The sequence below is a fragment of the Aptenodytes patagonicus genome, chromosome 7 (genome assembly GCF_965638725.1).
Source record: "Aptenodytes patagonicus chromosome 7, bAptPat1.pri.cur, whole genome shotgun sequence".
Taxonomy (NCBI): domain Eukaryota; kingdom Metazoa; phylum Chordata; class Aves; order Sphenisciformes; family Spheniscidae; genus Aptenodytes; species Aptenodytes patagonicus.
Window position 1 is genome coordinate 10,967,560 of NC_134955.1, and position 14,549 is coordinate 10,982,108.

The window sequence follows — 14,549 nt, forward strand, 5'->3', positions numbered from 1 at the left end:
GCTTCCTTCACCTCACGCTTCATGAAATACCTGACGCCTATATCAATAGCATAATGATGTACGGCCTGTTGCGGCTTATTTCTATAATGTGCTTGCTTTTTATTTGCTTGGTGTGGCTAATGGGAGAACTTACGTAAAGCAATTTCAGGTTTATTGCTTACATCAGTCACTGGAGAAGCTATCAACAGATACTTGCATCACCCACCCATTACATCCGCACTGGTTAATAGAATGCAGAGCGACGATGGGACTCCCCCACCCCCCCCCAACTTATTCTTCAGCTCTACTTCCATATAAGTATTTTTAATTGCAGAGTGGGGTGAAATTCCTCATTCTGGACATGTGCCACCACTTCTAAATGCCATTATGCTACTCCTGCAGCGACTGATCTGAGGAACGTGCACTCTGTTACTTGTACCTGAGGGAGCCCCTCGTGCCGTCAGAAAGTGAGGGGACAATGCTGTCATGAGACAGACTGGAGAGGTCTGACTTGGTATATCTTTCTACTCGCTTCGCCAGAGGGTAAATGACATCACAAGACAACACAACAAAATCCCAGACCTGATATATTTTTTTTTTAATCACACTCAATTTGGAACACTCATTTAGACTCAAGTTTTATTAGCTCTAAAAATACGTTCTTAAATATTTTCGAAGGTTGACTAAAATATGAAAAACAATTATATAATCAGTGTTTAAAATAAACCAGTTTGTTATAACAGACCCATTCAGTGGAATAACATTTATCAAGAATGATAGCATATAGGGAATTGTACAGCCTCAACAAATCCACAGACAGTATTTCTCTGATTGCTTTCAAAGTGACTGGTTGCAGAGTCTATTCTTCTGTTGTCCAACAGAATTCCCACCAGCAAGAACACTGCGAAAGAGTGGAACCTGGTCTTCAGGTGAGGAAGCTGTGAGGTTTTTATCAAAAATAAAGAACTGGTCTATTGGTGGTGTACCCCTTTTTTATACTTTCTTATTGTTAAATGGAAACTTTCATAAATAGCCGTACATAAATAATAATCTCAGAAGTTTTAAAAAGTTCACACTGTCAGTCAGACCTGACTAAACATTCTCTGTTCTCTCACTGCTTAAACTGTTTCTGCAATTATTCTGGAATACAAGAATCCTTAATGTCTCTTCTTGTAAGAGCAGATCATGTATTTTCGGTAAGAGTTAAGCTGCAGAGGAAGATTTGGCAGGTAAGTGAAATGCATGTTACAGCTGATGCCGTGTTTTTTTTTATTGGAATAACTGAAAAGATTAAGCTGTAGTGCAGGTAGGGCTTGAGTCATGCTTTTATCGTTGTATCTCTTGGCCTGATATGAACTATATTATTAAAAACAGTAGCTCAAGCTGATTCTGTACTTTGTTTATCTACAACCAAGCTCAGCCAAATATCAGCTAGCCTAGTGAAAAAATGTAGTTGAAGGCTGTGTACATACAGGCACTGCTAATTACTTTCAATGACTGTCAGATGAACATTGATACAAATATATTTCTTAGTATGCCTTTAAACAAAGCACTCTTATCTATGCATAAGAAAAAGCACTACGCAGAGCAAATACAACATGTTAATCTGTATTTTGATTTAGTTTGGTTTTTTTTTTTTTAAAAAAAAAGAAGTGATTTATCACCCCTTTTTGTTGCCAAAAGGAACTGCAGTACCTCCCGAAAGCTTGCGCCCTGGGAGATCCCAGTGTCAGTTTCAGTAGTATGGACACCTCTTTTCCTCCGTAGTTTTCAAATGACCAGCAGCTTTAGTCTCGGTGACTTTTTGCCTGTAAAGGAGCCGGGTGTATTTGCAAATGACAGCCAGTATAACCCACCATCTGACTTTGCAATGCTGAGAAACTGTTAAGGAGATAACTGATTTACCCTACGGAGCCTGCGTCCTGGCGTTTTACTCGCAAAGAGATTATCCGAAGTAGCCTATGCTACAGGGGGGATATCGTGGGGAACCGTAGGATTAAAAGGCCCAGCAAGAAAACCTTCGGAGGGAAGCAGGCGGCAGGATTTAGGGAGCGAGCGATCCCAGGCGTGAACGAACCACAAGCACGCTGTGGGTTTCTCTTCCTTAGGTAAAAGTACCGGCGAGCCAGCCTAAACGCTGCCCGCGGATGACTAGTTAGAACAAGTTTAAGCTCAAGAGCTAAAATTAAAACGTTTCCTCCGTGTGGCTGCCTCCTGCACCGGGGGTTTTCTCGCCTACCCGCACCTGCCCGCCGTCCTACACCACCCCCTGCCCCGGCAGCCTCGCTCCGCCCGCCCAGCTCCCGCCGGGCCCCGCACCGGCGGCGAGCTTGTGCCGCGCTGCCCGGCGGCCGACGGGGGCACCGGGCAGAGACCGCGCCGCCCGCCCCGTGCCCGGTTTCGCTGCGAGCCGGGCCGGAGCCCGCCCTCTATCCCTGGCGCTGCGGGGCCCGGCTGGGCGGGCGGGCGCTAGACGAGGGACTCGCAGACGGGCACCGAGTCCGAGTCCTGGCTGTGCATGGAGCTCAGCCCCGTGTCCGAGTCCTCGTCGTTCTCGGCGCGGTCCTTGCGCAGCGCCCGCGCCTGCTCCACCCAGCCGGCCGCGCTGCCCCCCGCCGCCGGCCGCCCCCCGCCCGCCGCCCCGCGCGGCTCCGCCGGCGCCTCCGCCACGTCCAGGGTGCCCAGCGTCTCCAGCAGGCGCTGCAGCTCCCGCTCCTTGTCCTCCCACGCCCGCTGCGTGTAGTCCAGGTCGGTTTTGATGGCCTCCAGGTCCGTGCTCAGCTTGAGGCCGATGTAGAGGCTGGTGCTCAGCTGGGTCTTCACCCGCTCGTGTTCCAGGTGCAGCTCGCCCTCGCCGCCGCCGCTCAGCTCCGTGGTGTCGCAGTCCGTCTCGGCCAGGCCGGGCCCCGCCGCCAGTTCCAGCTCCTCCCGCCGCCGCTTCATCCAGCGCTCGTTGAGTTCCTCCTGGATCTCGGCGGCCAGGTGCTCCAGCAGCTCCTCCTGCTGCGCCCGCTGCTCCTGCAGCTGCAGCACCTCCTCGCACTTCCTGGCGTAGTCCTCCTCGGGGCGGCCGGCGGCGGGCTGGGCCGTCCCGCCCGGCTCCCGGCCCGGCTCCGGCTCCCCGCCGCCGGCCCCCACCAGGTAGGTGTCCTGCACGTAGTTGACGCCGTGCCGCTTCATGCGGTCCAGGTGGATCTTGGCCTCGTACCTGTCGATCTCCCGGTCCAGCTCGCGGAGCCGCTGGATCTGCTGCCGGATGGTGTGGTCCTGCGAGAGCACCAGGTGCACCAGCGTCTCCATCCTCTCCGCCGACGAGGCCTCCCGGGCCAGCGGCTGCTGCCGCTTCTTGTTGATCTTGGCCAGCTTGCGGAAGGCTTTCCTCACCACCCGCCGCTGCCGCTCCTGCGTGAGCGCCAGGCTGGCACGGGCCGCCCCCAGGCCGTGGCCGGGGCGCTCCTTGCTGAGCACCACCCGCGCCTCGGCGCTGCGCGGCCCCGCGTTGGGCAGCGAGGCCTCGCTGCGCACCAGCACGAAGCGCACGTTCTCCTGCTCGTCCCCCCACGCCACCCAGAGCCGCAGGATCTTCGTCTTGTTGGGCAGGATCCGCTCGAAGCCGCGCCACTTCTCCACGATGCAGTAGGAGTGCGGCGGCCCCGACAGCATCCCGCCGCCGGGCTCGGGCAGCGCCGGCCGCTGCCGCCGGTGGTGGCTGTCCTCCAGCAGCACCCGCACCACGTCCGAGCAGGTGGTCCGCCGGGAGAGCCCGGAGATCAGCTTCTCCTCCTGGCAGATCCACACCGAGATCTTCCGCTCCTCGGGCTCCATCGGGGGCGGCTGCGGGAGGGCGGCCGGGGCCGCCGGCTCAGGGCTGGCCGGGCAGCCGCTCCATGGGGAGCGCTCTGGCGACGCGCGGCGCCGCCCGCCCGCCCGGCTTCAGCGTGGCCGGGATGCCTCCCCGCCCGCGGCACCCCGCCCGTGCGCTCCCTCGGCCGCTCCACCCCTTCCTGCCCGGTGCGGCGGTCCGCCGGGAGGGGCCCGGCCCGCTGCGGCGCGGAGCCCGCCGCGGCTGCCGCCCGCCGCCCGCGCTCTGCCGGGTCCCGCCGCCGCCGCCGGCGGGTTTTCCTCTCCCACCACGTGGGCGCCCCCCGCGGCTCACGCCCCGGCGGCGGCCGCCGGCCGGCGGGCAGCGCCGCCCCGGCACTCCGCGCCGAAATCCGCCGGCGCGGAAACTTCAAGGCAGGTCGCCGTCGTCTCTGCGTCTTCCTCTCTGCCCTGCCTCTGCTGCGAACGAGCGGCGTCGAGGGATCTTCCAGACTGCCGAGGGACAAGAGCGAGTCCTGGAGCTTCAAAGCGAAAGCCAGAACTAGTGAGGAATTTCCAGTTTTAGTAAATCATCCGCCTGTAATTAGGAAATTCGTGTTTGTAAAGCACTTCGCAGATGAAATATGCAAAGGACGGGAATGTCTAAGTGTTATTAAAATACTAGCTGAGCCAGATTTTAATGCGAGCTTGCTGTGTGCTTTGATGGGAACAGGATCGGTCTCCGAGTGCGGATTAAAATGAGGAGGTGGAAAAAATGGTAATAAAACGCAGGGTTGTGGCACTGATTTTCGTGGTGCGATTGCATCGTGGGGATTCACGGACCCGTGCTTTTCTGTGTGGCTAGAAAGTATTATAATGGCTAAAGGGGGTAAATTCTCTAAAACCTGAAGGCTGATCTGTACCTTCTGGGGGATTTTTAGAGCCGATAAAATTGGTGTGCCCTGTGGAGAGGATTTTTGCGTGAATAAGGTTCGTGACCCAGTCAGTGGCACAGAATGGAGTTATGGTATTGTAGCCTACCTACCGTAATTCTGCTGTTTGAAACTGAAGTTAGGGCACACAAAATAGCGAGTTAACAGTTCTGCAGGCTAACGTCCTCCTTCCACCTGAAGTACACAGGCTCAGTGTGGGCAGCTGCTGCGCTAGCTTTTCCTGTATTTACCTGGAAGGACTAGTCCTGGGGAAGACAGCCTGCCTTCTGCTCTGGCTGCGTAAGGCAGCTAATTACGATCGTGGTTTCTGCTGTGCAGCCTCCTATCCAGTGAGGAAGTGGGCTGAGGGACCACCGAATGCCAGCATTCCTGGAGCGGAAGATCACGCGGATCATGTGCCTGCTGCTAACGTCCCCTTCCTGTATTATTGCAGGTTAAATGATTCCAAATCGAGGTGGCCGCTGCATGTTGCAATAAGGGCATGCAAGATAGGGGTGCTGGTAACAAGCTGAATTTGTTTCTTGACCCCAGCCACCTTACATTAAAGTTGCATATTCCTGTCCAATGGTAAAGTCTGTCACTGCTAAAGTAATTTTGCCCGCATCATGTGTCAGAAGTGCTAGATCGCTGTGCTTTCTTTGTACAGAGGGAAGCATTTGCTGATGGAAGGTTATTCCTGAGGTACGCAGTCTTTTTGTTCAGTGCGTCGATTATGCCTAAAAGCATCATTCACTCCAGGGCAGAGGAAGGTGGACCCAGCAACGGCAGTCCTGTAAGAGAACAAAATACCCTTGACAAAGTGGGTTGTAAGGATTCTGGGACAAACCCGACAGCTCACACTGCCCCAGAATGATAGGGTGTTGAACAGGAATGGGATGTACGATTCAGCTTTGCCTCTGAAAGGCCCAAGATAAAAAAACTCCAGGAGAGTAGGAAAAGAAAAGCCTTGTTGCTCTCATCAGGCTGGCAGAAACTTGGAAGTTCCGTGTTGTCTTCTGCAGAATCAGGTGCAGCAAAAGGGTTAATGAGGCAGTGAGAAATTGGCTGACTCCTTTACTGGTGTTCCTTGCCTTTCCCATTTAGTTTTGATCTCATTTTACATGTATTTCCTATGGGAATGTCTGTACCTACTTTGTGCTGGCAAAGAACAATGCAGGAAGAGCAGGGTGTGATGTGAAGAGACATCTTATGCTCCCCACAGGTCAAGCTGCTCCAACTTGTCTGACTGCCTGTATCTATCCAGCATCCAAGCCTGGCTTTGTGCGATGAAATTGGAAGGTGATCGTTCCATCTTTCCACAGATGACCACATCTCTGTGTACGGAAAACCGGCTTTGCCTCCCCAGTGGAGCCCCCAAGGCAGCATTGCCAGAGAGAGAACGAAGATGATGGCAGTTTGGTTGGAGGCAGCAAGATTAAGATTAAGGAGACAAACACTTGACTTTGGTAGGATAAGCCTATCAGATGAATATGTATATAATCCATGGTCAAAAAGCTGGCATTAGAAATTTACATTGTTAGATCGCAAGTTGAGCCCTCAGGAATTTTGTTTCAGGCTGTCTGCAGACTCAGGAAACTGCCACCAAAGCTTCAGAAGTTTGAGAGCTTAAGCACATAAGCACCGATCTGAAGCAAAGGTTGGGCCCTGCCGTGCTGAATCCCAAAAGGCAACTGAGTGCATGCAACCCTTTGCCTTTCCTCCAAGGATCTTAAAGCATCCTGCAGAGGAAGGTAGTGTTATTATCTCATTTTTACAGATAAGAATGCTATGGCATAAAGGAGTCAAGTGTCTCGCCTAAGGTTATATAGCAAGGCAGTAGCAGTGTCACAAAGCAAATCAGGTTCCTTCACTCCGGTGCCATTAGTCACTGAACTTGACTGCCTTAGTGCTCTGCCTCCTTCCTCTCCTTTTAATTATTCCATGAGAAAGGGAGATGAGGAAGTATGCATTAGTTCAACAATTACAGACGGTGATAAAATGAAAGTGCAAACTCAGCAGATGATATATTCTATATCTCCGGTGAGGCAATAGGAGGCAGTGGCATTACAGCCTACTTCAAACATCTCCCGCCTGGTGAAGGCAAATCTCCTCCTTCAGCTGACTGTGCCTGCAGACCTGCAAGCCTCAACAGTGACGTGCAGAGAGGCTGTGTCATTAAAATACCAAATCGGAGGGAAGGACAGTTGTTCCTCTCTTCACTCCCTTCCCCACAGTGCAGTGATATATGAGGTCTTCTATAATTTCTGAAACAAGCATATCGCACAATTTAAAGTTTAAAATGTAATAAACATGATCTTCTGTAATCCAGAGGCTGTTTCTATACTGCTGTATCAATGCACAGCTGTCAGCAGGCTCTGCTTCTGAAGCGCAAACTTCCTTGACAGAATGCTATCCAGAACATCACTGCATGGCATGCATTTCTTTGATTTGTTTTATTAATTGCAAAAATTCAAAGTTGATGATACTCTTAACAGCCGCCTAACCTCCAAAAGGAGATTTATAAGCTTAACATTTTAGGCTGTATTGAAAACTCCAAGGCCAGGTATAGACTAGTTTATTTGTACCTTCTGCAGAAGAATTACAAGGCCGAGTGATGGGAAATCAGCTGTATTCTGGCATTTCACATGAAGTTCTTCCCCTTCCTTCCTTTTTGCTGAAGTGTGCAAGAACAGCATTTCCCATTATAGGGTTGGATAGTGAGCTGCCCGTTTCTTTTTTTATTCTTTTTTTTTTAGCTGAGCTACCAGAATGAAATTGCAGCCCTGATATTTTTAATAAATAAAATGATGCAAGACTTTATCTTGAATACTTTGAATCTAAAACAAATAAAAATGTATTTCCTGCTTCCATAATTCATATAGCAGTAAAGTGGAGGAAGTCTTAGAAAACTCTATTTAAGACACAGAATTTATTTATTTCAAAAGCAATTAAATGGAAAAAGTGTAGGGATTCGGATTCAGGGTATTTTTCTTTTTTTTCCACAGCGAAGTTGCTTTTACTTTTTAGATCACCCTCAGGACAATTTACTTTTTTTTCCTGAGGTTACAGTTCAAAAGAATACAGTCTAAGTGAGATGAGGAAAGGCAGGCTGAAACTGGTAATCTATTGAGCCATCACTGTCTGGAGAAGTCATTCTTCTTGTGATGCTGAACAGCAATGCTGCTTTCCCGGCTCCTCTTCCTACGTTAATCTTATTTTGTGAGGTTTAGCTGTTGGTCCCTTACACATGTTGCTTTCTAACATTTTGCCTCAACAAACACTGATGAAGTCCTAGGACAGACTAATATTACAGACTTCTGCAACGCTTGCTCACCTTTACAGACACATGAATAGTGGAAGGGGCTATTGAGCTTACAGGTCACTCTCTCACAGATGCTTCTTTCTTTTGTACCTAGTTTTTCCTGAAAGTATAAAGCTGAATAACCAAATCATGTTGCGAATAACCAAATCATCCCTAGTTAGCATGCATAGAATGAAGCGCTTGAAAAACCACCTATTAGCAGGAGTATTCAGATTTTAGTCAAAACAGTTTGTAGACTTAGACTTTCATTTGAAAGAAAGTCGTTCGGTTTGTATCTGAACAGCTTTAGACATGAGAGAAAGCTTCTTACTTTCAGGTTTTCTGTTGAAGCCACTGAAGGAACTGGCACTTTTGATAAAGATGACTTGTAAGAAGAGTAATGAACTCTTGATCTGCTTCTGTAAGCTATAAGCTCTGTGAACTCTTGATCAGCTTCCTTCAGTTTCTTGCATCTGATGAGTACTGTCTTGCTTCTGAAGGCCCCTATGCGACCACTACAGTTGACAGTTGACATATGCAATCTGGAGTAATTCTTTGCTTCACATCGCTGGTGACACTTAGATGCTTGTGTCATCCATTTGGGAAGACTGGTGTGATCTGTTTAAATAATAGCTGCCGATGCTGGGTTATACTGCTTTGACTACTTTATCCAACTTCTTTTTTAATGTGCACACACCCAAACTACAAACAGGTATGTCAGGAGGAAACTGTCTTCCAGTGAAATCAGTGGGGGCTGCATGGGTAAAGCCCTCTGCAGTGCTTTGAAAATGCAAGTATGTCTATAGACTACCATTAAAGAAAATTATGATGACGTATATTTATATTACAGTACAGCCTGGAAGTCTTGATGTGCTAGATGTAATGTAAATGCATGGGAAGAGACTGTCCCTGCCTTGAAGGCTTAACCAACGTCATGCAGCAGATTAGGGGCACAGCAAAGATCAGTACTAAGAATACCGATTTCCAACTTCTCATCTTTAAACCGAGTTTTTAACAACTTGGTTTTGTTTGTTTGTTATGTGCCTACGACTCTTAGGATGGAAAAGAATCCCTCTCCCTTTGCACCTTATGTTTCAGATTTTCTTTTCTTACTGAATGCTATTTAGCATAAATGAAGAAGAACAAAAATAATTGAACAGAGCAGAAAATGTTTTTCCTTATAATGTGCATACTAGATATACAAAGCTTTGATTCTAAGTGAGTCAGTGGAGATGCACTAGTATGCTTTGGGGGAAAATATGAGAAAGATCAGATTCAAATGATGGCTAAAACCTTCCTTCTCCAAAAAATGTTAAATGTATTTGAAAATGGTTTAGTACTACTCTAATAGCTTAGTCTTAGCTTGAATACTTAGTCTTCATTAATCAAAAAAGGAATCAAGAATTAGGTATAGTGACATTCCTCAGCAGACATCCTCAGTGTAAATATGACAATTTTAATTATTTAGCACTTGTAGCTTCTTTGCTTTTACATTAAACAGTTTCTCTTAGCCCTTGAGAAAATGCCTGAGGCTCTCACGGTGATTGTTTCTTCAGTTTTGACCATTAAGCTCAAAACAGATATACTAGGTCATTTGTTATCTTATTGAGATTTATCAGGAAGGCTTTTAACTACTTTTGGGCCAAAATATTCTTAGAATCATAGAATCATAGAATCATTAAGGTTGGAAAAGACCTCTAAGGTCATCGAGTCCAACCATCAACCCAACACGATCATGCCCACTAAACCATTTCCCTAAGCGCCTCATCTACACGTCTTTTAAATGCTTCCAGGGATGGTGACTCAACCACTTCCCTGGGCAGCCTGTTCCAATGTTTAACCACTCTTTCAGTAAAGAAATTTTCCTCATGTCCAATCTAAACCTCCCCTGGCACAACTGGAGGCCATTTCCTCTCGTCCTATCTTGCCGATTTTTTTTTTCACTACTAACTTGTGAATATCCATTAGAATATACCTTCTCGTCTTTCTGAGTAAGTAAGCACTGTGGCCTCAGTAACACAGAAGGTACAGAGTTTCCCATATAGGCACTCAGATGACCTCTTTTGCAGGTCAGTTTTATATGTATGGAAGGGACTTGAGCTTTCTGGCCTTAATGGGGGTAATGGTTAGTGAAAAGTTCTCCTGTTGTTTTTTCTGTACAGGCCAGGTAGAGGAGCTGCTCTCCGTCTGCTGGGATCAATGACAAAACTCTTCGACAGGTTTCCCTGGGAGCTGGTCCTGGAGTGCTGATAGTTGGAAACATTAGTTAGGCATGAAGCAAACATCTGTTTTCATGCTGGCAATGTAATGGTTCCTCAACATAACTGCCATGAAGAAAGAGGCCCCAGATCAACCTTGGCATTGTGTTTTGGCAAGCATGTCTGACTCGCATGTGCTCACAGGAATACTGTATGCACTACATTTCTGTAAGGCAATTCTTGCGGGTACAAAGACAGGGTTTGAATTTAATTATATATTATTTGAGCTGGAGAACAGTTAGTGACGTACATTCCTGCCTGTGACTATGAAGTGTGTATTCTCATTCTACCACCCTACACACACATTCACTCAGAAATTTGTAAGAATCAAAAGTTTTGTGTGCAAACGTAGGCATTGTCTGTATATTGTGTATGGATCTCTTTTGTGTTTAGATTTAGTGACATCCTTTTCTCCAGTGAAATACATTGCAGGGAGGTTTCTAAAAGTGTCAGAAACCACCCTGAAGTGAGAGATGATAAAATCAGGATGTATTATTGCAGTAAGATATTTTGGCGGGTTAGAATGAGGACAAAGGAATTCTCAGTGTTGGAATGAACAAAACTTTCAGTATTTCCAGTATTACCATGAATTTGTTTGATTTTGAAGTCTGTCCTATAAATGTCCTTAACAGGCAATCCGTTTTATCTGTTCTGTTTGTAGGATCAATAGTTGATTTCAGCTTTTATAGCACAGACATTCAGATAAGGGTTTAAATATGTAGCTGTGAATCCATATGTAAGAAGTGTAATTTACTTTTCAAGTATAATGAAATCCTTACTGAATTAAGACTGTGAGATTATTACATTCTCCATCCTCATTCTGTCCAGTTGTGATCTTTCTAACTCTTTGCAGAAAACATTCCCAAAGCCTTACTTCTGAACTTTTGTATTACTACCTCAAGATATTTGTATCTTTGACCCATTTCTAAACATTTTTCTTTTGTATTCTTGGTAGATCATCATAATACTGGCCTAACTCGAACCGAGCCTTTGTGAGTAGTTCAAGTGAGTAAATAAAATTCATAGATGAATAAATAAGGATGCTTTACAAATGTTTTCAGCAAAAGATAATGCAAAAGGACTTAAAGAGAATATGAAGCTGGATATAGACTGTGTATTTTTATGTGGCCCCCGACCCCATTCTGACATTAACAGTGGCAGCTGGGTTAGGTCCAGAGGCCAGAAGTCTCTTTAGAAAGCAAGATGATTTCAATGATGCAGTTCTTACCCTTGAGCAGATATGTCCTGGATGGGTTCCATGGATAGAAAATAAAATCAGATGCAACTTAAGCTGGTGGAAAAATTGGAGCGGTAATATGCAATGTGAGAAAGGAACCTAGGTTAAAGTAATGTGGAAAAAGCCCTGGAGTTGGGTGCATGCAGCAGGGAAATAGGGTGTGTTACTCTTTGAAGTATGGCTTTTCTGAGAGTCCCAGGCAGATGGTGTGATCTAAGGAAATGCTCAGTTTCCCTCAGGATGACCCAGCACAGGCCTGAAAAATAACATTGTAGGAGACACCTGAATTGTTTAGCACTTGCTACATCGCTATAAAAAAAAAATGTTTTTGCTTTATCCTTTTCCTCAGCTTAATAAGATAGCATGATCCCTAGCTAAGCCATAAGTATTAAATCGTAATGAAAGCAATGGAGAGATGACAGCAAGTGCAGTGCAAGGAAAATAAGAAAAGAAAAATTCAGGGGATGTCAAGAAAATCAGTCAGATCTGGCAGTTTCTAGGGTTTTGTTTTAAAGGAAGTGACAGCAACATTGATAAAACCATGAATTGACACAGCACTGTAAAATACAGCGAATGATCCTGGCAGAAATGGGGACCGTATCTAGAGCCTGCATCTGTGTAGTGGCAACCAAGTTTTTGGAAGGCCTAAATCCTCGCAAAACCATGCAGGTATTACATGCAACAAGTGAGAAGAGTGGTTATTAATGTGCCTGCCCTTCTGTATAATGCTGTGCTTTTCACACGAGATTTTTCAGGTTAGCTTACAAATTGACAACCGTATTAAAAGTGAGATTGTATCTGCCTCATTTACTTGTCACTCAGGAAAGAACAATACTCCATCCATCATCAGCTCCTTGTGCTGCAGTGGGCCACTGCATTGTAATTCTCTTGTTATTGTAAAGAGCCTCCGGTCTTATCCTTTATAAATAATTCTCAGGGAGTCTCATGGGGCTTCTGGGGTGGGTGTAGGTTCTGCTGGCGGCTGATTACTCTGGATGCCTTGCATGGATTTCTACTGTGTGCTTGTAAAGTCAGTTGTCAAAAGCTGACTATTCAGTGGGAAAAATAACACCAGCAGGCCACATTTACAGTGTTTCCTGTTGACCGGATATTAATGACTGAAGAGTCATAATTTTTTAATGATTTAATATTTACGAACTGAAAAGGCTGCTGTTGTAATGGAGCATATATATTTTAAATCTGGTGAGGGCTTGAGACTTATGTATCACTAATCAGTACATATAATAATAAATAAAATTAATTTGGGTGGTTTTTATATGCAAAAACCAAACGAGTCTGTTACTTCTACTAGGAATATTCATCATAAATCAGATTTTTAGTAGCTTAAAGTCAATTAACTTCTTAAAGCTATGATGACTTATGTCAGCTTAAGATTTGGTCCAGACACCTTTTTGAAGCTGTATTACCTACAGTTTCTTCTTGTAATTCATGGCAACCTTTGAATCCCTATGTATGTACTTTGTTTTAGCAAGAAAACTTAACTTGATTTCATTTATCATGATAAAATGCACTTCTAACTCTAAAACTTTGTCAGCTACTTAAGTAGAAGGCACTGTATAAACTGATACTATTTGAACTGAAAAAAAATCTTAACTACAGGTTTTAAATCCCACATTGTTATGACAAGCCCTCTATTCTTTTCAGTCTTTTATTCCTCCATTTCATTTCTATCCTGCTTGTACCAGCATCAGTCATTGGTTTTGGCAGTGTTTCTTAACGCAGATATGAGGAAGGAAAGACAATCTTTGAGCATGAAAAGTTAAGTGACTTTTCTCCATCTTAGAGTTTTAGCACTCTTGGCAGCTTGAGGTCTGTTTTTCCTAAGGAACTTGTCAGTATTCAATGTACTACTCATAGACACAGCCTCAGCCTTGCTTACTGCTTATAGCGCTGTGCTTTGGGTATCCAGTCCCCTACATCCTTCTTGACCGCTGCTCTGCCTGATCTAGCTCCACTGAACCACTCCTACTCCGGACTATGAAAGGTGCTATTTAAAAATAACAAAGCAAACCAATCCATTAAAAAAAAAAAAAGGAAAACTGAACCCATCACTGTCGTTTTGTTTTTTGTTTTTTGTTTTTTTTAAAGAAAAAAAGGAGAAAAGGAGGACAGGAAGGGAAGCCTCACATGTTTGGCAGAAACCCTAACATTGGTAGCATAGAAGCAGTGTCAGGAGTGAAAAATAGACCTTATTGAAAATCCCAGGAGAATTACCTTCTGAATGAGTGAAGGCTTGATCCAGAGAGATCTTGAGTTGCTGCCACAGGCTTCAAGGGAAGCTGGAGATGCTCAGAGCTATATGGCACAATCCTCCAATCTTTATAGCCTAGGACAAGTTCGGGTCTCATCTTTCCCTTATTCTAATAAGGGAAAGGAATACATGCTTACTCATACTGCAGCACAAGTTAGTGATATGAAGCCTTTTGGCTAGAAGTTGAAAGGAAGCTGAAATCCTGTATCGGGGTGATTGACAGTGAGGTTCTTAAAACACACCAGACTAAATCCTGAGAAGTGGAGCCTACCTGCAGCTCGGTGCCCTGGTATAACACAATGATCAGTGTGATAGAAACATCTAGATATCCACAAAGATCTCACCATCTTCAATGAGAGTGGATTTGTATGAAAACATTTAATCCAAGGATTGAAATGAAACCTGAGTGCAGAATTTGTTGAGTAATTTCCCCGAACTTTCTGTTATATACAGTTTTCTTTATTCATAGGGCTAATTGTGGTTTCCAAATGGTGGGTTGGAGGCCTTCAGGTAACTAGAGCTCTAGAAAGGTCACAGCCAGGGCCAGGGTCCTGTCAGGCTGGTTACTGTATAGGCACATAGAGATGTATACCCTTTAGGAGTGGGACTAGCTAAAGGTACGCTGGGGGAAGAGAGCAACTACACTTCTGTTTTACGGAGAGAGAACAAGGATGCAGAAATAGACCAGGCAAGTTTGAAAATGTACTGGCTCTAGACTTCTAAGTCTCACTTGTGCCTTTGAAAGCCAGCTTTTTAGTGGTGGACTTGC

At 45.7% G+C, this 14,549-nt stretch overlaps 1 protein-coding gene across 1 annotated transcript; it reads right to left on the minus strand.

The window, feature by feature from the left end:
* Positions 1-2,382: 2,382 nt before the first annotated feature.
* Positions 2,383-3,865, minus strand: RASSF10 (Ras association domain family member 10). The gene has a single exon (XM_076343371.1). It carries the CDS (start codon positions 3,802-3,804, stop codon positions 2,449-2,451), a length of 1,356 nt encoding a protein of 451 aa, XP_076199486.1. The 5' UTR covers positions 3,805-3,865; the 3' UTR covers positions 2,383-2,448.
* Between the last annotated feature and the right edge of the window lie 10,684 nt (positions 3,866-14,549).

What these genes read in the sequence shown, in the direction of transcription:
- RASSF10 (XM_076343371.1), bottom strand. Translation starts at nt 3,804, where the DNA reads ATGGAGCCCGAGGAGCGGAAGATCTCGGTGTGGATCTGCCAGGAGGAG.